Source organism: Haliaeetus leucocephalus, unplaced genomic scaffold (genome assembly GCF_000737465.1).
Source record: "Haliaeetus leucocephalus isolate CR32 unplaced genomic scaffold, Haliaeetus_leucocephalus-4.0 Scaffold159, whole genome shotgun sequence".
Classification (NCBI taxonomy): Eukaryota; Metazoa; Chordata; class Aves; order Accipitriformes; family Accipitridae; genus Haliaeetus; species Haliaeetus leucocephalus.
In genome coordinates this window covers 274,101-301,472 of record NW_010972595.1, presented here as the reverse complement: position 1 = coordinate 301,472, position 27,372 = coordinate 274,101, and the positions used below count along the sequence as shown (strand labels likewise).

The 27,372-nt window shown below is 43.3% G+C and overlaps 1 protein-coding gene across 1 annotated transcript; it reads right to left on the bottom strand.

Annotated features, from left to right (window-relative positions):
• Window positions 1–450: 450 nt before the first annotated feature.
• Window positions 451–15,733, bottom strand: PPP1R17 (protein phosphatase 1, regulatory subunit 17). Its single transcript, XM_010562365.1, has 5 exons — window positions 15,729–15,733; window positions 11,157–11,258; window positions 9,148–9,300; window positions 7,528–7,689; window positions 451–751 (listed from the first exon to the last, which is right to left on the bottom strand). Exons 2-5 carry the CDS (start codon window positions 11,236–11,238, stop codon window positions 672–674), a joined length of 477 nt encoding a protein of 158 aa, XP_010560667.1. The 5' UTR covers window positions 11,239–11,258; window positions 15,729–15,733; the 3' UTR covers window positions 451–671.
• Between the last annotated feature and the right edge of the window lie 11,639 nt (window positions 15,734–27,372).

Here is a 27,372-nt window from a genome sequence, read left to right as displayed (position 1 = left end):
TTGACAGCCCTTGTTGACAGCTGTAAGTTTTTGTACTACAGTAAATCTACCTTTTTCTCCTGACAAATACAAGTCGTGAGCAGATACAGGCAGAGGAATTGTTTGCTTTGCATTTCAGGGACTCTGCAGTTGATTCCTGCCTTCCTGCTCTCTCCATCTATCCTATCAGCTCTGCACGTGGGAATTTGCGCTGCGGTCAGTGATATTCCAGCAGAGGAAGGCTGGACGAATGAGGTGAATTGTTAGGAGAAAAATGCAATTTGAATAATTGGTTAATGCTTTATGGCCCTGTGCTACCAACCGCTCTGGTATCTAGTACCAGGCACAGTGGATTGGTGGTGTCCTTGGTGTTAACTCTTACCACCACGCTGCGCAAAGCTAGCTCTGATCTGAGGTGGATTCCTCATTGACAAAAATCCTGGGAAGCTGCTTTTAGTAAACCAAGAGATTCCTTCCAACCCCATGTGCAAGTGAAATTTCTATCATCAGCTCCTATGATGCTTGGTGGGATTTCATGAGATGCAGATAAGCACTTGAAGAGAATTTAAATTCAAGTGCATGCTTGAGAAAATTATTATTTATAAAAATGAAAAGACTTTTTTTTCTATGTGCTGCCACTTTGAATGACCCAGAATTATTTACACTTCACTATTGGAAATATCACTGTAATCTTAACTGGGGATTGTGTCTCCATCCTTTTCTTCATCTTCCATAATCACTGTTTGCTTTTCTTCTGTAAGCAGCTTAGTGCCTTAAAAACAGAAGGACACACACACACACAAAAAAAAAAAGAGAGAGAGAGAAAAGGAGTTGATTTAAAATATTACTTCTTTAGAAAATATCAGGATAAGAAGAATTTTTCAGTCCTCTCTAATTTCTTGATCCTAACATAGTTTTCCAACACCATAGGAGTTACTCCTCATTTATTTTTGGCACATCAGTCTCCCGAAATACAGTGAACTATAATTGGATCACTGTATTTTTAGCTAAAATTATCAAGCACTCTTAAATCCAGCATATTTAGGCTACCTGTGAAAAGAGACACTGAATTTTCATCTGGGAACCTGTTTGTTAAAAGGGTTTGGGAAGCTAAAAACGGAAAGAACTTGCGTGATGAAATAAATACTGTGATTAATCTTTGTGATTGAGTCAGCTTATGTGAACATGTGTGTGTTTTCTATATGTATATAGCAATATCACTTAGATTTTGCAAATGCAGATGCCACAAATGAGACAAATATTAGAATACCCATATGCCAAGTGCCATCCCCACTGAAGTTATATAGTATCAATAAATTGCAAAAGCAACCAAATTAAGATCAATGTGAAAACAGACTCAGGTCTTCCACAAATCTCTGTCTCTCCCCGCCTTCTCTCTGTCTCTCCTCTTTCTCTCTCTTATGCTTAAACTAGTAAGTCCACCGCTTATGGATCTTGAGGCTTTTATGTGATACCAAGATATCACAATTACTGTAATTGCTCTCTTCATTAGAAATTAAATTAATTGAGTGAAGAGAGGACAATGCATTAGGTAGAAAATGTTCTTGATCCCTATTTTAACAGATTGTGTTGCTTTTGCCTGTTCCCAGTAAAAAGCAAGTGACCTGTAAGATATATTTTACTCCCACATTCCTTGGTGCCGAGGTTAACATAGTCTAAAAACAGGATGAGGGTTATTTACCATTGTGTTGAGACCAACGAAATCCCTAATTCTGTCTCCTACTGTTTGCTCTCAGTCTGTGCTAACGGGCTGAGTTGTTCTGTCAAACCAACCTGTTTTGCTTCTTTCTGCATCAAAAGCCCTCTCACAGAGAAGGCTTTCAGTCTTGATGAGGTCTGAAAATAGAGCAATACCACACAGGAAGATTTTCTTCAAATTTGGAGTCTTTTCAAGGGGTGATGAATTAATGAAAATATTAACCTATACTGCCCTTCATTTAAGTTAGCTCCTGCTTCATTTATATGCAGTACTTGTGAACTGGCTGGTTTCAGTGGGACTATGAGATAACCTGGAAGGCATGAATGAATATTATTTTGAAACACGAAGGACTTTATTTGTTCAAGCAGCAATTGAGTAACCACCATTGTTAACTGCAAAGAATTATGCCATTTTATGGAGATGGATGTAAATGTTCCCCACTCAAACTTCTATTCATATAGACAATTTAGGCAAATACAGACAATTTTTTTTACTGTTGTCTTTGGGACTTGGTAGGGGGAATGAGGGGAGGGTGTTTTTTTAATTGTTATTTTTTCTTTAAGGAGCATTTGAGGGACGAGGAAAACATAGCTAAAATATGCTGAAGGTGTGAAGCTACAATGGATCGTTTGATGAGAGCTAACCTATCTTTTGGGTAAACTCGGGAATAAGAAATCAGGAATGTAAGCTAAATAAAGCTGCGCTGTGCTTTATGATCGTGTCTCTTATTTGAATTATGAAGTGATGAAGGAAAACTATGCTTATGTAATTCTGATGGCTTGATTATAGCATTTAAACTATGCTTTTTTGAGCAGATGCTAGAGACAGCCAAGCAGAGATCCCCAGCTCTTAGCTGGACCCACATCAGTAGTGCACCAGATGCTTACCACAGTGCATAGCAAGATGATGCATCGTTAGCAATGAATCACTTTGGTGACTGATGAACTCCAAAGGCTTCCAGCAGAGTTCAGGATTCAAAGTTCAAAGGAGGACATAGCCTAGAGCTGCAGGTTATTAACTTTTCAGGCCACGGACTGCCAGCAACTTCAAGGACAACTATGTGCCTTTAATACAAAACAGTGGGAAGAGGATGCAAATGGGATGCCTCAGCTAGAATTATTTCTATAACACAGGGAAAGGATTTTTTTCTTTTGCCACCAATAACTTGTGAGGAAAGTGCTTTACTGAATGTGGTTTGGAAATTCTGGGTTTAAAGGAGTGAGCAGGACTAGGAATTGGGGAACATTTCTAAGTCAGTCTTTCTCTGTTTACTGTTTAAGTAAATCACTTAGCCTTCCTGCCTCTGTTTTCCCAGCTGTATTATGAAATGCAGCTCATGCTGCAGATCTGTTTTAAGGATTGGTAGGTTGTTCTGTTAGTATCTGCCAAGAGATCTGACTAAAGAAAGCAGCGTAGAAATACAATGTAGCCATATTTTCCCAACAGAATTTGATACTTGCAATTTTTAGCTAGAGACTAGGACCTCAAAGGCTCACAGAGACATGAGAGCTACTGTTAGGAAGCTCAAACATAGGCAGAAGCAAAAGTTGGCTTAAATCAACCATTTGCCAGGTACCACCTAGATCTAAGCCACTCCTCTTGGTCTGTAAATCACAAAACCACCAAGATGGCACCAGTTCCCCTTGACTGCCTACACACAACTCCTGCAGCTGGGTTGGAAGAGTTTTGGAGTGCTCCAGTCACATCCCTTGCACTGGAAAAGGGCAAGAGGTGACATTAAACTGCTGTACTTCTCCTGTGTCACTCAGATTTTTCACTGGGGTGTTGATGTTATCCTAAAGGAGCTATCTCAACTAGTTTTCTAGGGCATGAGGGAGAATGAGGGTTTGCAACTGTGGTTTTACTAGTTATCTCTGATCTGATTAAGAAACCTTAAGCAGCCACATTTCAGGAACTATGTTCCCATATTTACACATGTATTTACATTCTTGCTCAAACTCACAGGCCTGAAGAGCTCTCAGAAATCCTTCAGTTAATTGAATGTATTGCTAAGTGGGGATAGCAATAGAGTGTCCCAGAGCTGAGTACGGGCTTTGGATCAGATTCAAATCATTTACTGTCATGGGACAGGGGGGGAAAAAAATGGAATTGTGATTATATTTTGTCGTCTGGTCTAATCCCTTTAGAAAGCCAAGGTGTTGGCTGACTGAAAGGGAGCTGAGCACTGGAGGAGACCTCTACTCATGGCTCATTTGTACACACATGGCACAATGTTATTTGTGCCACTTCAGTAGGAGTTTGAAGGTTGAATACATTTAGAAGTCAGACCCTTGTAGGGCAGGGTTTTCTGATGCCCAGGCTTAGACATTTAAGATGGCTAAGGACTGATTTCCTTAGTCTCCTTCTGCAGACAATAGATAGCCATGGGTTCCTGCAGATGGTAACATTCAGATGCTAATTTAGCAGCCCCCTTTCTGTACCTGCATTTCCCATTTGGATTGGGTGTTTGCAAGATGTAAAACTGATTCTGCTTCTCACTTGGATCATGTGCCATCCAGTAGATAGATACGTTGATTTTCATCACTTTGTATGGTCTGTTTGACTTGCTTTTATTTGTGATTGAAAATGTCTCTGACCACCCAAAAAGGAGAGGGATCGTTCTAGAGTTCTCATAACCAGCTGGTCTAAATGGAGAGAGATAACACAGCTGCCATTTTTACATTTACAACAAAGCTATTTGTGTGGACAGCTGCTTAAAAAGATAATCTAGTAATTAAGCTCTGTTACTACAAACAATTAAGTGGAGTTTTCTGAACTGACATCTGGAAGTGGTGTTTGGGAGGGATCTGAAGGGGAAATGTTAGAAACAGGGACAATCCTCATTAGCAGGTCGCAAGGGATACACGCGGCACTGAGTGTGCTGCTTACTGCAGCAATGCCAACAGGGAGACAGGGACAGCAAGGCCTGTCTGTATTTATTTAGCGCATGTAGCCCTGCCAGGGCTTCTCAGGTCTCTGAGGCTATAATTCAGGTTCTATTTTGCACAGCAGTTCCGCAAGAGCTCAGTTTGTTTGTGCTCTGTCTGCTACCTGATGGGATAACCCTGAAAGTAAACAAGTAGTAAATATTGGACCAGCCCTCAGCCACAATGAGTCAATTTTTCATAGCAAGTCATGGAGCCACCACTGGCGAATTTCAACCAGAACGCTGTATGTTGGTATGTATTTGAAAAGAAAATATGCATCCTCAGAGTAGGGAGGGAATGAAATTCAGGCATTCAAACACATAGGCTACTTTTCCCCTGATACACAAGTGTGCCACAGGAGGTCAATCACTGGAAAATGGACCCAGGATACAGGAGCTGGAAAGGCTGTCTGCAGGGAGAGGCAGCATCTAGCACGTTGCTTTGAAGCTGTGCTGAGTGCTGGAAGGTGACTTCATCAGTAGGCAAGAAAGTGTCATTGGAAGTATAATTGAAAACAAATGAAAATTGTGTTAGTTTCTATAATTTTCTCAACAGCAAATGCACACAGTTTGAATTTTGTCACATTTGAAGGTCACTGCATGTTTTTTCCCCTTTCCTTTCCTTTCCTTTCCTTTCCTTTCCTTTCCTTTCCTTTCCTTTCCTTTCCTTTCCTTTCCTCTCCTCTCCTCTCCTCTCCTCTCCTCTCCTCTCCTCTCCTCTTTCCTCTCCTCTTTCCTCTCCTCTTTCCTTGCCTTTTGACTTCTTTGATTACCAAATCATTTGGGGATTTTAACACATTTCTGTTACCACATAACTTGTATTAGCTTATTTTTGCTTTGAAAATTATTAAAAGTTAAAGAGGAAGTCTTCACGGGAGGCAAGAGGTGAAGACCCTTACAATGATTCTTATTGCTCTCTTAAGTGCCTATTTGAGCTAGTTAAAGCTAGGATAGAAACATGAAGTAATAAGTGACTAGATGCTAATCCAAGCAGAATACTGTTGGGACAGGTCAAGGAAATAATTCATCCTTGCTGCATCCTCTTAGCTAGCAATTACATTTAAACCAAATAAGAGTCAAGCCTCTCAGCTTCACTGTCACACATTTCATCTTTTATTTCTGTCAAACGTGTTTTGCTTTCAGATTCTCCTTCTCTGCATATACCCAGGAGTGCAAAGGACATACAGCATCTTTAAAGGTGCTACAAATGGCCAAAGGCAACTTTTCTTGGGGGTGTTTTTGAACTGACCAAAATAGTGTCTCCTCTCTCATCCAAGGTCCATGGGAAGGGTAGGCTTCCAGTATAATACACAGAACTAATGTTTATTATAAATCGTTGGAGAAATTTTGCCTCTGCTTCTGTTTCTGAATCAATTCCTAAAAGACTATGATTTTTTCCCAGCTAATTTATTTCTCATGTGGAATTCCATGTAATTTGCTGAGTAATTTTCTCCAGCAATTATATAGCAGTTCATTATCAGTGGTCTATATTAAATATTTCAAAAAAAGTGGAGCATTTGCAGTTGGGCTCAGAAGTTGTGTGATAGGTTTCATTTCCCCCATCAAATGATTGGAGCAGGTTTCCAGTGACTCACAGCAGCATTGATGCCACAAGCCATTGGGATGCTTGAGTTCAGTGAGAAAATAAAAAATGTATTTTCCTTAGGCAGATCAATATGCAAGTACCATGCTTGCTGCCATGATCCTGCAACCTTAGTCATACTTCTCTCTGCTTTTGGTAACCTCATACTGATTAAATGAAAAAAAAATCTTACACATGTTTAAGTCAGTTATGAAGGCTCAGATTCTCAAAGAAAGGAGATGTCTACAAATACAGGTGCCTACTTGGATTGATGAAGGCATTTGCACACCTTATAATTATTAGGTGTACAGGAAATCCCATTGAAAGTGTACCTGAAACTCAGGTGCTTGATGTACTGAGCTGCTGCTTAGTCACTCAGGGCCAAAGTATCTGTCTCAGGACATCTGCCTTTAGTGTGTCTCACTGCTCAGTAGTGCCAGCCCACAGCATAACTGGTTCATATAAGAGGATTCCTAAGGGAACAGTGTTTTCCAGTTTTGGCACTAGTTTTAGTCCTGGGGTTTGTTTGATTTCTGTTCATTCATTTGTTCATCAGTTCATTCATTTTTTGCTCCATCCTGTTATCTGGAAAGGGCTAGTGCATAGCATACAACCTTGTACTAGTTCCTGCATCCCTAGCTACCACTAGTAATTAACATTTACACAATGCTTTACATCTTCAAAGACCTTCAGAAATATTGATGAATTGAGGCCCTTCTGTGATAGAGGAATGTGGGAAACACAACAAACTAAGGCTCTTAGGACCAAAACATGGCTGGCTAACTCCATATGGTAACCAAGCAAATTAGCTGCTGCACTGCGTGTTAGGAAGGAAGCACAGAACTCTTAAAGGTGCTGTTAATGAGAAGTTCATCACAGCTTGGTTTCCTCAGCATGTCAGGGACTGTGGAATTAAGAGGAGGTTAATCAGGACAGCTTTGCTTCAGGTTGTTTGAGGCAGCGTGAGACAAGTTAGTGCTGGTGACCTAAAAATTTGCACGTGCTCGGGTTTGAAAAGCAGAGCAGTAGCTGGCCTTTCACAAAAGCAGGCTCATGTTTGCAAGAGATAATCAAGTGACCTAATGTCTTCTCTTACTCCCCTTCCCTTCTATCCCCAGAGCATGAGCAGGGGATATGGAAAAGACATTCCATGAGCCACCACTGCTATTATATACTTTGACCAAATAGGTCCAGTTTAGCAGGAACTGCAAAGTACACTGGGCAGCCTAACATCCTTCCAGCCCCCTCCCAAGCATACCTCTGACACTAGCCACTTTTTACTTCCTCTTTGGAGCACCTTTACCTAAGTAAGTTTCTTACCTGTTATCAAGGGTGGGATGTGTATTGCAGGCGTATCTTTTCTCCTGGGCTTTTTCTGCTCCAGTTCGGTGACCTGAGAGCCTGGACTCACTCTCTCTCTCTGTGGCTTCTCTGTGATACCATACCTTTTCAGCAGATTATCAGAAAAGTCTGAAAGTATGCCTGCAAGCAAGAAAAGAAGAAAATGCCACCTCAGCCTTGTTCACATTGAAGAAATTTGCACCTGTGTAACTTTCCCAATGACTACTCTGAAGTAAGGCTGCATGAGTGCATGATCTGCTCTGCACGGTGTACCTACTCTCCAGGTTTTGCAACGGTATACATTTCCTCCAAGTCAGTTATATCCCATAGGCTATGGACTGTGATGCTATCAGGCCAGCTGGCTTCTGGTTGTACTTAATGGACTAAATTGCAGCCCATCAGAAATCATGATAAAGACGAGTACAGTCTTCTATTCCAGAAGCTTAGACAGCTTATCAAAGTACCTTAATCAAGCCTCTGCTTGGGAGCAATGTGACCACACAGAAATGGCCTAGTTTAACTAGTGAAACAATGTTTTCTTTATGATATGGCTACAGCAGGCACAAAATGCAGCTCTCCAGCCTCTGAGCCACTCTTCCCTAAGAGAGAATTGCGGAGGGGAAGATACACGTGAAAGATGAACAGAGTCAAGTTCAATATCTGGATTACAAATACCGGAAAATCCCAGCTGCTTGTTTTTGACTTGGTGAATTGTTGCTCGTACACAGGGGACCATGCAAGTAGTTACTGGCTAACTCCTCCGTGTATGTGCAGCATGGGAAAAAGAACTCGATGCAGTTGATATTGATACAACAGCACAGCTCTCTCCCCGGAGAGCACAACAAGGAGTGCTTGTTAGCAGAGAGAAGTGACAAACATTTATTCCCACTGCTGATCTTGGAAGATTGTCAGGTTTCAGTGGCAGTCTCCTGCTCGTTCTTCCCTTCCCCAGGTTGGTGGCATTTGGCTCTCGAACGTCCGAGGTCTGTGGATGCACAGCAGCAGGGAGCATCCTACAAGGAGCCCCTTTGTTGCTGCGGTGGTTTCTGGCTTCCCAAAACACACGCCCTTTGCCAGAGTCCCCATAAGCACAAGACCCCTGCGATTTCCAGGAGGAGCAACCTGCATCTGGCTTGTGTGCTTCTCTGGTCTCCTCCCAGCCTTATCCCTGTTCAGCCTCCCCCGGAGCACTGGGTATGAGTTTCACAGGAAAGTGCAGGGGCTGAACTGGATCCTTCTGGATTTTGGATGGGATCGAATTGGTACATCTAGCATGGCTCAGCAGTTAGATGTAAATAGACATCATTTATCATGTAAAGGCAGCAAGACTATAAGCTCCAGGGGAGCACGTTTTCCAGAGTGCACATCCTCTCACCTTGGTATTCCCAGACCCTGTGAGAAACCCCTTCATCTAACAGGGAATGCCTTTGAGAAAGTCAGCCTCTCTGTTCACTTGCCTTCCCAGGTGCACATGGCGTGGACCTGCATTCTTGCCCACATCCAAGGGGACATAAGTGAATGAGGGCTCTCCGAACCTTTGCCCAGATTCAGTCCCCTCAGCTGAATTGGGATTTCAAAGTCAAGAGATGCATTGCTCACCTGTTAGAGGTGGTGGGGTGTGCAAAGCCGGTGTATCTTTTCTCCTTGGCTTTTTTTGCTCCTGTTCAGTGCTTTGGGAAGCCGGGATGGTTTTACCTTTCCTTGGTTTCTTTTTGAGGTCACAGCTCTTAATCAGCTGGTCTGAAAGATCTTCTGCAGGGAAAACAAACAAACAAACAAATGATGAGTAGAAATTGAAACTGAGGGGAAATAATAAACCAGATGGTAAAAAGAAAAGCTTTAATAATACTGCTTTCATCCAAGTAAATTAAAATGCCTGTGGAGAAACATCTCTTAAATAGAAAGTCGGCACAAGAGGCGCCTCTGTGCCATACTACGTGGGAGTCAAGTGACTTAGGTGGTCCTTCTGCATCGTAGGTGGTAGACATAAAGCAGAGGGAGAGAGTTGTGGGCAGCTGTGTGTTACATGGCAGAGCGAAGGCTGCACCATCAAGTGCAGAGGTCCCATGGCCATCCCTGTTTCGTCCAGCACTAACTGTGCAGGCTGCGTCTTCAAGAGTTACAAGGGCACTTTTGTGAAGGAAAGGTTTACACGTCTGGGGTCAGCCTGAGGTATTGGTAAACCGAACCAATATATTGTTCCCTTCAAGAGTTGGCTTTATTTCCAGAGCTGCTGAGCAGCTGGTATTCGCTTTTGATTTACATAACATTACACTGTATTTTTGGTTTTCCCTTAAAACAAGCCTTGACCCAGATGACTCAGATGGTCAGCATGGTTTTTCTGCAAGGATCTGCGTTTCTGGGTGCTCATGCAAGCCAAAAATATTGAAGATAGCCTGTCATTAGTATCATCACACAAGCCAATGCTTTGATTTCTTAAAAGCTGCTTGTTTGGCTTCAGCTGGGTCCCCCACATCCCTACCCAACCCCTGACTGCAGACTTGAGCACAAGGGGACTTGGTTCTAGGCCCTCTCATGCTATTTGAGACAGCTGCAGGTCTGCGAGCCTGTGGGTAGACACAGGAAGGATGACCTCCGGGTGAAGTCCCTGGAAGATGTGGGGTCTTTTTCTGGCCCCCACAGGCTTCCTGCACAGTCCTAATGAGCTCATTTAACCTCCCGCTGCCTCAGTTTCCTGACTGTAAAATGGGACTCGTTCTGTACTTATTTAAATAAGTAATTTCGTGGAACAATTATGTTTGGTATACCAGCAGTTGTAAAAGTGGTGCCTGTGGCTAGAACTGCCGTGTGGCAGAGGCAGAACAAGGATACCTTCCTTGCAGGCCAGATAAGCAAAGTTTATAAAATTGTGCTTGCCTGCAGTGAGACACTTTTTTTGACAAGCAAGTGAAATTGCATTTGTGTTTCATTATTGTCATCACAAGGGTAACGACGAGCAAATAGATTTTTGTGTCTGGGTTGCTAAATCTTCATGACAATTTTGCAAGGCAGGAGTGAAGAAATAGCATTTGAAGCAGCGGCAGACTATGAATATGCAAAAAGCACATCTATCAAGTATGAAGTCTGGTATTTAGGAGTGTGGTGGAGCAAAGATGCCTGTGGTACTCTCAGTGCAGAAGTTATGTATGAAATAGGTTCAAGAGAGGAAACAGATAGACGATGAAGGAGAAAAAGTATTTAGAAAGCCACCCCAGTGGAGGCAAAGCGGGTGTTTAAAATCTTTTACTGAAATTGCATATGGAAAATGTTTTCAGGGAAGGCTCAGCTATATCCTAGCTTTCAGTTTATTGTGGTATAAATGAAGAAACTGCTCTACTTTTTCTTTCAGGGAAAAGAACAATGACTCTTTTTCCTTTCTCCTCTTTAATTAACTTGGTGCTAGAGCTTCGGCTGATATTTATATGCAGGAAAAATGCTCTTTGCCTTTGCATCTGGCATCAGAAGTGTCAGCAGAAGGTATAATCTATCGGGTTTCATGAGGGCTCAGTTGTGTTGCTGGAGGGGAAAAATGGACACTGGACAGGACCTAACGATGTGAAGACAACACCTCTCTAATTACTGCAATGACGTCATCTAATAACACTCACCTAAATGGCTACAGTGTGAATCTCGCTTGTCCAGTCTGTCTTCTGGGATATCAAGTGGCTGAACACATTCTGTTGACATCATTGAAATGGGCTTTTCTTCCTCTTTGAAGCTACTATACCAAAAAAAAAAAAAAAAAAAAAAGCAGCAGCATGACATAAAACAGATATACTGGTGTTATGTATCCACTTGCTAGCCAGATCATGGGAAGTTCTTGTCTTCCAGCTGCTCTCTGTCATGCAGTCTGCTGGCCTGATTTTGCTCACACATGCTAAGAGATGCATTTATTCACCGCCTTCGTTACACATCCGGTATCCCGTTTTTCCACCTAACTTGCTGTAAGCAACCCACCCTAGCACAGGAAATATGTTGCCTCTGCAGAAGAATACTGACTTCCATCATACAGGAAGCGCTATCACATACACAAAGCAAATGCTAGGAAATACCATGCTTTGTTCTAGTTTTCTTCTCCATTTTTTTCCTCAGCTGTAAACTAAGGATCATATTTGGTATTTATCATACAATCTAACTTTAATTATGAATGCTGTTGAGTTAGTCTTACAAGTCCAGATCTTCTAAGACAGCTTGGGTACCCCTGAAGGCCCCGGTGTGAGTGCTGCCTCTGAAAGACGGCCCGTGCCCACTGACCCCAAAGCCAGCATGAAGCAGGCTTACTCGTCACCTCGGTGAGAGCATGGGAACCCGTTTTGCAAAGCTGTGTCAGTGCCCGTGCTCTGTACATCTCACTGAATTGCTGTTTTGGCTGGTTTATCCCCCTTTACTCACAACTGCAGGGAGTCCCGGAGTCCAGCCTCCTACCCGAGCTCCCCTAGCATCCCCCAAGCTCAGCTTTGATGCTGGACTCGCTCACTCTGGGTCACAGGAAGAAGGAAATGAGACCATTTTTTTACTGCTGATCATTTCTGTGGTTGCTTAGCAGAAACCCATCAGAATGACAGAGCAATGTTAAAGGAAAAAACCTTCAACTTGAAGGTGCAGTCTAAGTGGTCTGGGTATCTCCCTTCAGCCAGCAATACCTGTGGTAGTTGCTTACTCACAACCTCTGTTCTTTATTTTGGGGGAATAAGAGCAGACTGTGAATTCCTTGTAGGGAGGAGGAAAGCAATGAGAAAGAGAAAAAAAACAGGAGACAACACGAATAGTAGAAGAAAGACAGGAGGAATTGGGAAAAAACAGAGGAAAGAAGGGGAGGTAGAGAAGGAAAGGTAAATAAAAGAGAAAGGTGTAAGAAAAGGCAGTTGGACAAAAACATTGAAAAGGAGGATGGGAAAATAGAAGTCTGTGCCATGGGAGTTTGTTTTGCCAGAGGTAAAGAAATTACCTATATTATTTCTCTGTAAATTGCAGTGGTTGTTTGTCAACAAGAAGTAGAACAGTAGGGGAGTTAACCTCGTTTCTATGACTAAACTTGCATCTATATAAAGAACAATTAATCCTCAAGCAAAATCCAGTCACATAAATATTTGCCAAACAAAATATGAAAGGTCGCACTCATAATCATGCACTGAGCTAATTCTTCAGGGGATGGAAAAACATGTCCTCAACTCCAGTGACTTCAAAGTAAGTGGAGAAAGACTGGCTGACAGTAATAAAGGTCAGGAACATTGACTCATAGTGTACTTATGGGATTAACTCCCATACCCTTCAGTATTCAAAATTCACAAAAATTTGTAAAATTCTACAAATTCTTAAATACTTTACTGGATCAGGCCTGGATAAGGGGTTTGACATCCAGCTGTTCACTGCAGAACAGTCCCAGTCCAGCCTCACATCTGTACTAAAGGATTATACTGCCTGCAGACTTCATTTGCATTTACAGAAAAAAATAATCTTCCACTTGGGAAGACCCTGCATAAAGAAATCTTTGAGTGCACCTTAGTGTGGTATGGTTGCTCTGTTTATCCACTGTATAAATAAGCTATAGCTATGGCTTAAAATGAAGCAGTCGTAATTTTATTTAAAACAAAAACTTATTATCTGGCCATATGAAGGCTCACAGTGCATTTTGTGATTTGAGAGAGCTTTTTTTATTCGATGCCATTTGATTTTATTGGGTTTGATTAGGGCATGCTGGTTAAATATTATGACTGTAGGGAAAATGTTCTTTTCTGAAGGGTACTGTGTTTAGAACGTTTTCAGTAAAATCAGGGATACCATTTCAGACACTATGGACTTTTTTTGAGCAGGTCTTGAGGCAAAGAAGTTGAGATAGATAGTAAAATTTAAATGTAAAATTGATAGTAAATTATACTGACTGGAAATGCCTTATAAAATATGATTAACTTTGGTTTGATTTCACTAAGTTGTTTCATTGAGTTATTTCACCTAAAAAAAATTAAGCTTTGTTAAGAGACTTAATGTAGGACTGGTATATGCAGATTATGAGATACTTCCTTAATTATTTTTTCTTAATACAGTGGTTTGAAAAATAGTATTCTAAAATAAATCTCTTAGATCTGTCTTCACATTTTCATAGTCACAGATGCCAAGCCCTTAGCATCTTCAGTGCTTTAAAATATGGCTTTACAGCCTAACTTCTGACCCCCCCCCCCCCCCCCCCCTTTTTTTTTTAAATTTTGCCCTGCAGCCAGCATTGCCTTGCTTACAAAAGGGTTTCCACACTGCACATTGTGACAGTCTGTGTGACAAAAGAATAAAAAGAGAAAGATTACCAAAATGTATCACGAGTTTTGGTATCTTGGGTGTATATCCCTTGCCTACGATGCGCGAACCTGTGAGGGCTGTTGCATCCTGTCACTGTACATTACACACAGAGCTCTCCTTCAAAGGAGAGGTGATGTATGTGAGCATTGTAATGGCGCTTTCCCAAACCACTAAAATCAATTCCCGCCACTAAAGAAACAGTTTCCCCAATAACGTTTTGCATGGGAAGGAAGACTGCTATGGGGACTGTATGAAGTCATTAATATGCCTTTACAAATGGAAGCACGTTCTCGGATTTTCGTGTGTTAAGTGCAACTCTTCTCCAAGCAGCCTTCATGCTAGCACGGTTTGTGCTCTCTGCTGCTGTCAGTCACCTTGGTAGGTAATGCTTGCTATTTAGGTGATGGACTAGGGTGGGTTTTTTTCTTGCACTCTGTTATATCTCTTGACATAATGATGCACATGCATCCCTTGTGCAACTGTCATGGTTACAGTGGAGCTCTAAATCACACTCAGTGGGAGATGCTTCCTGAAATGCATATAGATTTTTCCATTTGAATTAGGATTCAATAGTCATTTAGCCTGAGACTTTGGTACAATGCAGCTAGGCTGTACCACCCACTGCAGAGATATGTGCCTAAAGGAGTTGCCTCCAGTCTCTTACTTTTGGGAAAAGACAGAGCTGATGATAGAGACGCCTTAAATGCTTCCCTGAAGGTTGAGACAAGTTCTAGTTTTGCCTGTATAGTTCGCATTTGCTCCTTGTAGAAGTGATCCGCATTCAATAGGATTGGCTCTACTTACAGACAGAGAAGAGCAAGGAATGATAAGGCAAACAGAAAAGTGCAGGTATGAGCAAAAGCTACTTCAGCCTCGTGTGGATAAGCTCGCACGCTGAGTCACTGTCATGTAACAGTAGGACTCCTTTGGGCATACACACTTGTAAGAGATGGTGATTCAGATGACAAGTAATCTGAACTTTTCACTTTCTAGATACCAGCTTTGGAATTCTACGTAGCTTAAAGCACACTCTGAAATTTTTTTCAGAATTCTCAGTTGCTGTATATGCTTGATTGAAGTGCCCAAATAAAGCTATCCAGAGAAAGATGTACAGCTCCTACCACTCGCTAATGTAGTCTTAAAACACACAAATGCATCAAATAATAGGATTCCTTTCTTCGCTGAAATTGTGGGTCTCCATCAAAAAGTCCACCAATGCAACCAGTTCCAGGCTTCAATTAGGTAAAAATATTTTGCATAGAGATGGACAAAAACCTAGTTTTGGTTTACTATTTTAATGCGCAGTTGGTTTAATATAGATGTTTGTCGTAAGTCATCAGGCTAGAGCTTAGGAAATACTCAGCAAAGCCACTCTCACGTATTTCTACCAAAATGATGTAAATCTTTTGAGGCCATCTGATCATGTGACATTTAAACCGACTTGAAATGAAATCTCATGAGAAAAACCTACCTTGTAAGATAGAAAACTAAAGCTTTGAGAACAAAACTAGAGCTGGACTTTTTTCATTTGATCCTGATCTAGGCACAGAAATGGCTTTGGATAAGGGAAAGTTAAATCTCCATTTCTTGCCTTCTCATAGGTATTGAATGGTTGTAGGTGCTATGCAGCTACATGGAAATTAGATACCTATGGATATTTGTATCCAGTCTTAAGGGACAATGCAGTTCTCAAATGGGTCATCAGTATGTGATCATTCTTACCTATAAGATGGAGAAATGACTTTCTGATGTGCAGTTCTTATCAATGTTTACAGGGGCTAAGTGGGCATCGATGTCAATAGCCCTCGCCATTGTACATTAAGAGCGTGACTTATTACACCTGCATGTCATTTCCTTGTATGTTGAATACTTAGAATTTCTGAACTAACCCTTTGTAAGGTCTTCACAAACTGTGCTTCTGAGGACTTCAGTAGACCATGTGGTGTTGTCCACAAGTATGTGGATTTTTCTTTTTTTGTTGTTTTTTGTTTGTTTGTTGGCAGGGGTGGGGGTTTGTTTGTTTGTTTTGTTCAGGGGAATGTTTTGTTTCCACAATTGACAAAATCCCCAAGAAAAAACATGCACGAGTTTGCAGGACATGCATAATCATTAAAGAAACCATTGGCATGTTGACAAGGATGCTACATAAAAGTACTCTTGAGAGCATCCTTGTAGGGTGGCAGCAGGCAATCTGAATTTAATAAGTATTTATTTTGGTAGGTCGATAACAATGTTGCCACAGAAGCCTGTATGACACTATTTACCTATCTTCTCCTGGACTCAGAGCACCTCGTAAGAACATATTTTTGCCATGAGCTGAGAGAAGGAGAGTTCAAGAGCAGAAACGGAGGCAACTGGGGCCCTGGGGTGGGACAGCATGCATACGTGCTTGTGCACATTCCCGCAGGCAGGGCCTGGCCTTTCTGCCGCTGATGCACTCGACAGTTGGAAACGAGAAAGAGTAGGAATATCTTACAGCGTGCTGCCCCATGCAGGCACGAGGCAGAGGTTGGACTGCAGCAGCTACAGTCCAGCCTGCACCAAGGGCAGTGCTTCGCTACCCTGCCCAAAAAGCTGCTCAGGCATCAGGGTTTGCCCTTTAAGACTGGTGCATCTCCTCCCACCATGCACAAACTTATGGTCTCCTGACAGGTTTTGATTACTAAATTATTTTTAATTGCTTTGCCCCTCTCTATCTGGTTGCAATGAGCACATGAGCAAGGAGGGACAGGCAGGCTTCCAGTATCCTTACCTGTTCTTCTCTTCCCTCCCTAAACCTACTTGAGAGGCAAAGACAGACCTGTCCTTCCTTCTGTCGCATGTCCTCTGCAGGGTCCGCTGACAGTGTGAGTAGGCCCCTATCTGCATGGAGTCATTTACAAATGTGCAAAGAATGAATAAGATACTATCATCTGGATGTAGTCCTCTTGCACCCACCTTCCCAACACAGAGCTCATCTGAAACAGCTCAGGGGCCAAGGGGAATGGTGCCACACCTGGCTGCGTGTCAATCCTTCTGCCTGCACTCAGCAGGCAGCCTTGGCTCCTTTACCAGCAAGTATGTACCTTCACCCATACTCCGGTCCTATCCTAGCCACGTTACAACTGCTTCCTGGGCAAATCTTGCGAATCAAGCAAGGCAACCCGTCTACTGCAGTCAGAGTAGAAAATAAGAGCCCTAAAAGTAGAAAGTCTGGGTGTTCCTGCTTTGCATTCCAAACTTTTCATTACAAGTTTTACTATGTGTTTAACGTTACTCTATTGGAGTGACATCTTGCTGGGCATAGAAGACAGTCTCATGCTACTGCACCGAGTTTCTTCTTCGGTTGTTTGGGCACTAGGCTGCTCTCTCCAGGCATTCTTGTTGGATTAGTCTGGTTATTATTTTTCTAAAGCATATTTAAAACTTCTTAGGAAACACTTAGGTATTTGAAAGCCTGATCCAGGTGCCTCCCTCCACCCGAAACTTTTCCTGCTAATAATTGTGCAGATGCAGAAATCCCACAGAATTGTCTCGGAGCAGTTTCCTCTCACAGAGAGTGTGCTTCTGAGGGCTAGTTCAGAACCCTGGTTGGGCTGTGGACTGACTCCTGCTACCTCTGATTGATAAACTTGTAAAAAAATAAAAATACCAACAGTTAAACTTTGATTGACTGAAAAAAAAATGTAAGATACATTTGTACAGGTTGTGGTCACAAAGTTTTTGTCTTTGGAGATAATCGAAAAATACAAAGTCTTCCTTAATTGTTTCCTTGAGGTACAAACTAACCCTTGCACATGCCAACCCTTTGTAGTGGGCTGAGAAGTCCTGATAGCAGTTCCCGCTCTGCTGGCTTGTATTACCTGCTTGTGAATTGTCACAGCAGTTGAAGTTAGTTGAAGCCGTTGTCTCTAAAGCACTCTCCTCCCCACGGCCCCAGCCATGCATTCCAGCCTCAGCGCAGTCGCACCCCAACTTTCCCCGCGCGGGACCATCGCCAGCCCGCTCCCCGCAGAGTGGTGACCCCAAGCTTTCCTGCTAGTCCCCACGGGTGACATGGCCGATTTGCCTTGCTGGTGGTGGCTGCTGAAGGAAAAATAAAAAATAATAACCACCCCCCCCCCAAAAAAAAAAAAAAAAACCCAACAAAAAAAAACCCAAAAAACAACCAGAAAAAGAAAAGAAAAAGAAGAGAGGGAAGCAGGCAGGAGGGAAGGCGCGGGCGAAGTACTCACGGAGCGGTGCTTGGCGGCGGGGCTGGCTGGAGCGGGACCCTTCTGGGCTGGGGCGGCAGCCGAGGCTCCTGCCCGCCTTATCTAGGGCGCCGCGGGAGCCGTCGCTACGGCAACGCGGCGCTCGGGCGGCCTCCGGGGGGCTGGGGACCAAGCCCCGCCTCTCCCCGGCCCCACCGGCGGGTCGGAAGCGTGTCTCCTGCTCTCCGGCGAGCTGCCGAGGCCGAAGGAGAGCGAACGGGACGCGGGAGAGCCGCCGCGCCTCAAGGCGAGGGCAGCTTTCCCGCCCGGCGAGCGAGAGCCGCGGGCGCTGCTGCTCTCCGAGGAGCAGGGGAGGACGCGAAAGCTTCGGCAGGGAGAGCCAAAAGGCGAGCGGCAGCCGCCGTGTCGAGAGGCGCAAAGAAGATGGCAGGGAGGGAGCGAGGCTGACGCCGCCTGGGACCCAGGGGAGAGCTGAGGATAAAAGTGGAGCGAGGACGCAGGGCCCGTGTCTAGGAGCAGCACCGTAAGCCCTAAAAGCGATGGAGACCGTCTCCGGCGCTGAGGTTCAGCGATGGCTGCGGTGTTCGCGTATGTATCTGGCCACAACTAGTTATACAAGCCTAGTATTTATGGGGCCGGGCAGGGAGTCTTCTGTGGCTGCCCGCCGCTTGCCAGTAGAGACCAGTCTCTCCTATTTTAGCCCATGCCTTTGGACGGAGCTGTTATTTCCACTGAGGGAAAAATATACAAACATGCCTGATGTTGGAAAGGCTCTGGGAGAAACACTCTACTCAGCGGTGGGACTGTGAACCGCCCTTTTCTTAGCATTCATTTGCAACAAAAATGCCTTTGTCTATGCCCTTTGATTAAAACACCTTTAAAAGCTGTGACTGCTCGCAGCTGCGGTTATCTCCTTCTCTTTTCCCCCGCTCAGCAACTGCAGTCCAACAGCACCAGCATGCACGGCATACTTTAAATTAGTCAAGGTTTCTTTCATAAATAATATATTGTACAGAAGGCCCAACGGGGCAAAGTGCTAATTGCCAGCCCTGCAAACTGTGCAGCGCCCTCGGATCCTCTGTGTTTCAGGTGCGGTTCTGCAAAGTGCCAAGCGCTCCAAAGGCACCACCTGGAAGAACTGTGAGCTTTCCCCGTCGACGTCTGGGAGAGACAAGCACATTCGTTATCTAGCAGAGTGTAAAAGTTGTGTGCGTGTGTTTAGGTGTCTCAGGCACCCACTTTTAAAAGCAAGCTCATAAATGCTTAAATAACTCCTGGACAAATGGAGCATAGGCTTCTAAGTAAAGTATGCTAAGATTTTTTTGGCAAGATTAAGATTTCTAACTGAAAAGAAAAAAAAGAAAAAAAAGAAAAAAAACAACGCAAAACTCCTCCAAACCAGAAGACCCCCAAACTGCTTATAAAAAAATTGGTTTTTATGGGTTGCCCATTTACATATAACTTTGATTTTACTTTCAACATTGCCGAGACCTCTTTGTTGCAGTGAACTTTAAATAAAAAACCCTCTATTTTTAGACTGAAATGCCTTTTACTTAGAAACACAAGTTATTTCATATTTTTCTATGAACTCAGAAATTCAGAATGAGATCACTGAGAAATCAGCTCATGAAACAAAATGCTCAAATCAGAAATATATTTTGAAACTCAGCTCACGACTGTCTTTTTACATTTTCATTGTCCTGATTGAAAACATCAGTCAGTCATTTATAGCACTGGAAAAATGCCCTGAGGATGAGAAAATAATTTCCTGTTCTAGCCACCAGATCCCAAGGATGCTTTGGGAATATTACAGGATAGCTTTACTCACGAGGAAAGTGGCCTATCACCCTCAGCAAGTTCACACATCCAACCCTAGTCACCTCTTACATTTGTGAGGTACTGCACGATGCCATGAAGCATTTTACTGCAGCAGAAGATTTATCCCAGTCTTTCCAGAGGGGCTGTCACATTACCCATGTGATGGAGGATTTACTCCCAAATCTGATCTTTTTTTAAACATTTATGATTGCTGTCCTGCTTGTAAGAGGGCTGAGACTCCTTCCAGCTTTCTAATCCTTCCTGCTCAGTTATTTCACAAGCACAGCCTGGAAGAAGTCTGAGTCTGTAATAAATCTGCACTTTAACCCCTTACCCTTGTACGCGGGTATTCGCATCAGCACTAGGGGAACTACTCATGTAATTAAAGATAAACACATGTCTAAAAGTTTCCAGGCTAGTGCTTTAGAAGACAGGCAATGCAGCTTTGACAGATGGGAAAGGAGGAGACAATCTAATAGAAACCAGATGAATACACAAACACATACACATATATACACACACACACGTGTACATATATGCATACATATATGTATACGTAACTATTACCTACCTATGCATTTGTTATTTTTATATTTGTTTCTGGCTTGGTTTGTAATTCAAGGGTCGAATTTTCAAATGTCCAAAGGGCAGTGAGAATTTGGCCTTCCTTTGATACTTTTTTCCTGTTAGAACTTTCCTTTTCTATACCGGAGAGTTGGCTTACTGAAGCTTTTCAGCACAGCATAAGAGAGTGATTTCTTGAAAGAGGCACGGTGCCCCTTGATGTTATGCTTGCTGGTCAATAGTAGGTCTACCGTTGGTTTTGCAATGCAAGCACAGCCGGCTTTTCAACACTGCAGTAACTAGTAAAGATTATTTTCCAGCTGTAATTTTGCTCGCAGTGAACTCGCTTTGAATCTGTCCAAACTGAAGACCAAAATCAGACCTTACTCATGGCAGTGCCAGTCCAGTGTGAACCAGTTAAAACACTGGATTTATAGAAGGCGAAGCCAGGTAAAGCTCTGTTCCTTACAGATTACTGGTGCCATGCTCATTCTGGCATACGTGAGCCTATGGTTTGGGCCAGATCATGTGTGATGAATGAAACAGAGCTGGTGTGATGGGTTTGGAGGGTTGGTTTTTGAGGAATTCCTGGTATAACAAGACTATTATTATGCCTTGACTCATAATACATGGGGTGGTTGGTTGGTTGTTTAGAAGCCTTACATTAAATAAAAACCCCACTTTTGGAATGGGAGGAGAATTACTACAAGTAGATTGCTCAGCTTGCCTGAGCGCTGAGGCTAGCAAACCACAGACTCCATGGGGCATTTAAATGCCTGTGCTTTCTCCTTTTCTGCTCTCCTCTCTACCATCATTAAAATAGTTCTATTGTGATAGATTTCTACACTGGTCCTCTTTAAAAAACACTGTCTGTCTTTTTAATAAACATTATGGTCTGGAAAAAATGCCAAATATGCAAAGGAGGTTGCCTACAAGGCACGGGTGTGGAGCAGAGCATCTGATGCTGCCTACAGAGGCAAGGATGAGTCTGCTGGGAAGGAGGCGAGACTGTGCTGCATAGGAGAGAAACAAGACACTGGAGACAGCACATTCCCATGCAAAACCCTCTCTCTAAAGAGGTTATCAGTACCAGGAGGCCCGTTGTCCTAAAGTTGACATAGTTGTAATTGTCACCGCTGCATAGTCCGTATCTACTGCAGAAGACCATGAAAGACATTAAAAACTAGTATACAATCAACGGTATATATGGAGATGTTTCACTGTGGTTCTGTGGAGTTTTGTACTCAACTAATTACATTACGGTTTGTTCAGATTTGACTTTCAACCCCTGGCACTATTTTCAGATAAATGAGAAGTCCTGATAAGGTGGAAGTGAAGGGTGATTTCATGTTAACAGGTCTTAGAAATCCCAAAACTGTTAGTGATCCAGCTGCAAGCAGCTTCTATATGCAGTAATATGCGGTTACATCCAAGATAATACTCCCTCCAGATAAGCAAACTCAGGGCTCACACCATCCTGACGTGCTTAAGCCCAGCTTCAGCCTGTGCTGCTTATTTCTGTGTGAAAGTCCACTGCATGGCACAGAAAGTTTGGCCCAGGTTTATGATAAAGCTGCTGCATGCATGTGCATGCCCAAAGTAAATTTACACATGGAGAATTAAGGAGTTGTATCTCGTAAGGACCAATTTATTCATTTAGTCACTTTATAAGTGTTGTCATAGGTATAAAACAGACTATGGTTGATTAAATAAGTTACTTTGCAGCCAGCGTAGTTCGATCAATAGATAGATACGCAGTGTTGTTTTTTATCAAACAGATTGATGTACAGTCAACACTTGTCTTTGGCAGTTTCCTTTTAAGTTGTGGAGGTGAAAAGTGCAGTAGATTGAAACCTGCACTCAATGCGCCTAACTTTTCAGACAAATGATTATAAACATCTACATTTTCCCTTATGTATAAAAGAATATGCATATAGGGGCATAAGTTGCATTTATCACAGATCCGAATATGTAGATAGCTCACATTTTTTAAACAGAAGACTTACTTGAGGAAAATCATTGCCACGTCCTGAAAGGCAACACGTTTGTCCTGGGTCCAAGAGGGAAACCATCTGGGCTTGTTGTACTGCTGAGTGAAGCCTTCAATGCTGGAGCAGTCTCTAAGGCCCAGAGGAGTCTGGAATTTCTATCTACCCTGACAGATGGCTCTCATGCAAATGTCCTTCCCCCTGCCCCTGCAAAGGTTAGGGGGATTACAAAGGAGACCTAAAAGGCAGGAAGAGAATAACCCCATTTAGAGTAGCAAAGGGAGTTTCTATGTCAAGAGTCAGGCTGTCGTGCCAAGGCTTCTTGCACAAAGCCAAGGGAAAAAAAGTATCACACTAAATTGACATGAAAATGATTGTAGATTAACCTGTGCTTTTACATTTAGATAGATAACATTTGCTGATGTATCTAGTCTATAACCACGTCTTCCTGCTTACTTCCGGAGGAGTAAGCTAGGAGAAAACAAGGAAAGGAAAAGACATGGCTTTAAATGAGGGAAACTTTTCGAGTTTGGTGCTCCTAAAGACTCTGCTCCACAGTTTTCATCGATCCTTATGTCAGGGGGCTTTGGAGGGTTACTTTTAGGGAAAGACAGATGTAAAAAGCCAGCAAATGGCAGATGGTAGTGGAAAACTATATTCCAGGGAGACTTGGGACAAAGCAGTAGCAGATGACCTCTGGCTTGTGTAACTTTTGCTTCTCCTTAAATGCATCACTCTTATGCAGCATGGAGCAAGGTGAGAGCTGGGGTGGGATTAAAGCTGCCCTTTATCTCTGAGAGAAGTCTCTCCCCTTTCCAGGGGCATTAGATCTGTCATGTTGCTCCTTTTCCTGGAGCACGCGCTGCCCTTCCTCACCCTACCCCCTATCTTCTTGCTCTAGTTAATTAGGCGCTGAACCCGTGTCTTCCCATGCGTTGACACACAGGGTCTTTCTGCTAAAACACCATGGACTTGACAAGATTACAGCATTTCTAACTCTGTGCCCGAGCATTATATTTTCAAATACCATCACAGCCCTCCTGCACTTATAGCTTAAAAAACAGCTTCTAAAACACCACTGTGTTTGCTCTCCTTTCTAACACCCTCCACGCTGGCTGCTTTGTTTTACTAGACTGCAAACCTGGGAAGAAAACAACTTCTCTGACTGGAAATTACGTGCATGGGTGTGAGAAACGGCAGTGCCTACAGCATGTGCTTATCTCTCAGACTAGAGACAGAGACTCATTAGCAAACTTGGGCTGTCCCTGGGCCTGTCTGTGCCTCGCAGCAGGATGGCAAAGAGATGTAGACATCTGAGATGATGTCTGTGAACTTTCCTGACAAAGGATATTTCAGCATGTGATATCCAGTAAACACTTTATCAAAAGAGGAATAAACTAGGCTTGATTGAAACCAGACCAAAAGTCTTTCAATCCAGGGCATGAAACAAAGAAGCAAGAAGCAGAGCCATCTGCATGGGAGGGTTTTCAAAGAAATTCAGGGAAGGTGAATACTGCCTCCTCTCAACTTTCCTGGGAATTTCCAGTTTGCTGCAAGCATCCTGAAACATCCTACACCCCCCTTTATTCTTAGTGTTATAGCAGCATCACAAGGTCTTTGCTAGTCACTGCCCTACCGTGCAAGGGAAGCGCATCGCTGTGCTGACAAACTTCCAGTTTGGGGCTGGCTCAGGTCTCGAGATGGAATCTGGACAGAGATGCTGACTTGTCCAGCATAGCTCAGTCAGTAGCAAGCTATGAGCTGCATCTCGGGCATTTTTCAGCACCTCCCCTCTGTAGGAAGAGATAAGAACATATCTTTCCACACCCTGAGGTTTGGGGGTGGGGGTGAGGGATGTCTTTCTTTTGACTTTACAAAGGAAAATAAACCTAATTTTCAGTACTTAACAGTCCTGAAAAATTCAGTAGAGGAGAAACCATAATAGATTAATTGATGCTGGCTAGAGAATGCAGAGGATGGGAATTCAAGGAAGTGATCTTCTACATGCTACGTCTTTGCTGCTTCATTCTGGGTGTCATCATTGGCTAATGTCTAAGTCCTTACCTGGTCAACTGGCTGGCCCAGTCAGAGCCCTGACTGCCATCATGTCATGATGGCAGACTGAGGACTGCAGTTTTCTTATCAGGATATGATTTTGAAGAAAGCAGTTGTTTTTGTGGTGTTATACATACATAATATATATACACATTGTGAATATCATAATTTGTAATTCTGGGGATTTTGAGAATTTACTTGCACAGTTGAGGAGCTATAATAAAGATGTTAGAGATCCATACCATGTTGACCAATGAAGCAAATCAAAACATGCCCCAGTCCACTTATGGGCAGCTTATTTGAACCCTCTGTCCTTAACAGCTCGCTCAAATGATCCCTACAAAGCATTTCTGTGCTGTGTTGCTGAGAGAAGGTGTCAGAGCAACTGGCCTCCTGCAGTGTGCAAGGATTTTTTGCAGCCCACTGACAGCTGCCTGGTTTGTAGCCCTGCCTCCTGAGGAGTGTAGCTGTGCTAAGGGCTGAGGGGAAACAACGGGTGTTGTATCCCGTGGTGGATCCTGAGAAATCCCAGATTGCCCAGAGAAGAGCAGTGGTCCTGTACCAGTAGCAGCAGTCATGCAGGGCTTTCACCATTGTCTTCATCCCACATCCCTCAACTCTCAGGTTGCCAATCCAGCCCATACAGCAAAATGAAGGGAAGGAGGAAGGAAGTGTGCTAATGGTCCTTGCTTGGTTCCTATTGCTAAGCAGATTACTGCCTGCTATTCAGAGCAGGATGGTGTCCTCTGTCTGGGACAATCTATTCCATTACAGGTGGAGGTACAAAGGACATAGCACAAAATATTTCAAAAAGAAACAACACCACCACTCTCACCCTCGTGCTGGATGGAATTTGTAGAAGCAGCTCTGCTTCCATTGAAACCAAGTCTAAAATTCCCCTTGATTTCAGTGCCTGCATTTCAAGCTTGCAATTCTAATACCAAAAAGGTATGTTAGTCATTAGCATTTTATCCATTCTTCCTATAACGTCAATAGAGCTAAGCGTGGCTGAAGGTTTGGCAGCAAACTGCTGAACACTGAGCCCAGCATGGGTACATTACATTTCATTCATTAGAGACATATAAGCTTTGCTTCATGTGGGATTTGTGTAAATACTTGCACAGATTCTTCATCTGCAGAAGCTTGCTCCTAGCAAGTTGTTAAGCTCATTAATAGGGCAGAAGGAAGATTGTGCTCCTATAATTTCCAGTTCAATTATTATAGAGTGCACAACGTCCTAATTCTACTGCAGTCCAAGGCAAAACTCCCACTGGTTTAATGGGGCCAAGATGGCACAAAGTTAATTTCCCAACACAACATAAAACCCAGAAACTCTCCCAGAAGAGTGACTTCAATGGAGCCTGGACCTCTGGAGATGAAACTCTCTGTTGTCTCAGAAAGGAAAATTTTGTACCTTACCAGAAAGATGTTTCTAATGAGGCAGCCATTAGAATAAGGAGCATTGCCACGATACACAGAAAATGTGCTTGATTAATCAGCTAATACAATACAATTTCTGTTGTGCACATACATAGAGTTTTGACATCACCAGAATGAACTGGGCAACTTTTCTTCCCCTGAGAGCAATCACGCACATATTCACTTTTAGCCCTACTATTTCAGCCCACAAGGCATTGGGGAAACGTCTTTTCTGAAGTGAAAAGAGACCATTTGGTTTATGTGAAGAGAACAATGCCAGGGCAACATCATAGAAAGGAACATCTGTGAAGCGGATATGCAGTGGTCAGTATCTATTTCAGTTATATTAATAAAGACTGCTTCAATTCAAGCACTGTCCAACCATCAAGTGCCTCTTTGAGTGTAGTTTAATTAAATGCCCATTCTTTGGTAGGTTTCCAACTTATCAGTGATGAAACATCAGAACAATAATTGCTAATATCAGGAAATTTTGCAGAGGCAGGTGAGAGCTGCCTCTCTTTTTTAGTGGTCCAGTGAGATCACAGAGGACTGACTTATTTTTGTTCAGCAGGGCCAGGAAATTAACATAAAACATGAGAGAAAAGGCAGACAGATCTTCCAGCAAGTAGGTTTTGAACACAAGTTGAACTGAACCCTCTTTTCATTACATGAACTCTCATCCACCAAAGGTACGATGTGTGTTTAAACCAAACAACGTGAGTTTCCCGTCGCAGGCAAACCTCCATGAGGATCTTGTGGAAGAGTGCCTGCTTTCTACAGCCACTGTCACGAATGCTTTTAAACATGTGGAAGGAAGACCAAACAGAGACCTTGTGAAAGCAGCAGTGTGGGTCCCTGCTGAAGGTGCTCCAGTGATGATAGTAAATCCAGCCTTCCACTTAAACCTCTGGGTGCAGTTACAACCCAAACCAAAAGCTGCAGATGCATACCTGTAAAGCCAGGAGACAGAAGAGCCTCCTCTTCTCCCTGCTCCCTCTGCTGCTCCTTCAAGTCATCCTCCTCAGGAATAGTATTTTTATGGCTTCCCTGTGTATTGGGTTTGCGTGGCAAGGTTTTGGTAGCAGGGCGGGGTATAGGAGCAGCTTCTGTGAGAAGCTGCTAGAAGCTTCCCCTATGTCCAGTGGAGCCAACACCAGCCGGCTCCAAGACAGACCCACCGCTGGCCAAGGCTGAGTCCATCAGTGACAGTGGTAGCACCTCTGGGATAACAGATTTAGGAAGGGAAAAAAAGTTGCTGCGGCACAGAAACTGCAGCCAGAGAGAGGAGTGAGAACACGTAAGAGAAACAGCCCTGCAGACACCCAGGTCAGTGAAGAAGGAGGGGGAGGAGATGCTCCAGGCACCGGAGCAGAGATTCCCCTGAAGCCTGTGGTGAAGACCATGGTGAGGCAGGCTGTCCCCCTGCAGTCCATGGAGGTCCACGGTGGAGCAGATGTCCACCTGCAGTCCATGGAGGACTCCATGCCGGAGCAGGT

Bases quoted from the DNA above. Each gene is read 5' to 3' on its own strand.
- PPP1R17 (XM_010562365.1), bottom strand. From the start codon at position 11,238: ATGATGTCAACAGAATGTGTTCAGCCACTTGATATCCCAGAAGACAGA. The intron at 9,301-11,156 runs GTGAGTGTTATT...TTTTCCCTGCAG, and splicing joins TTCACACTGTAGCCATTTAG to AAGATCTTTCAGACCAGCTG. The intron at 7,690-9,147 runs GTGAGCAATGCA...TCTTGCTTGCAG, and splicing joins CACCCCACCACCTCTAACAG to GCATACTTTCAGACTTTTCT.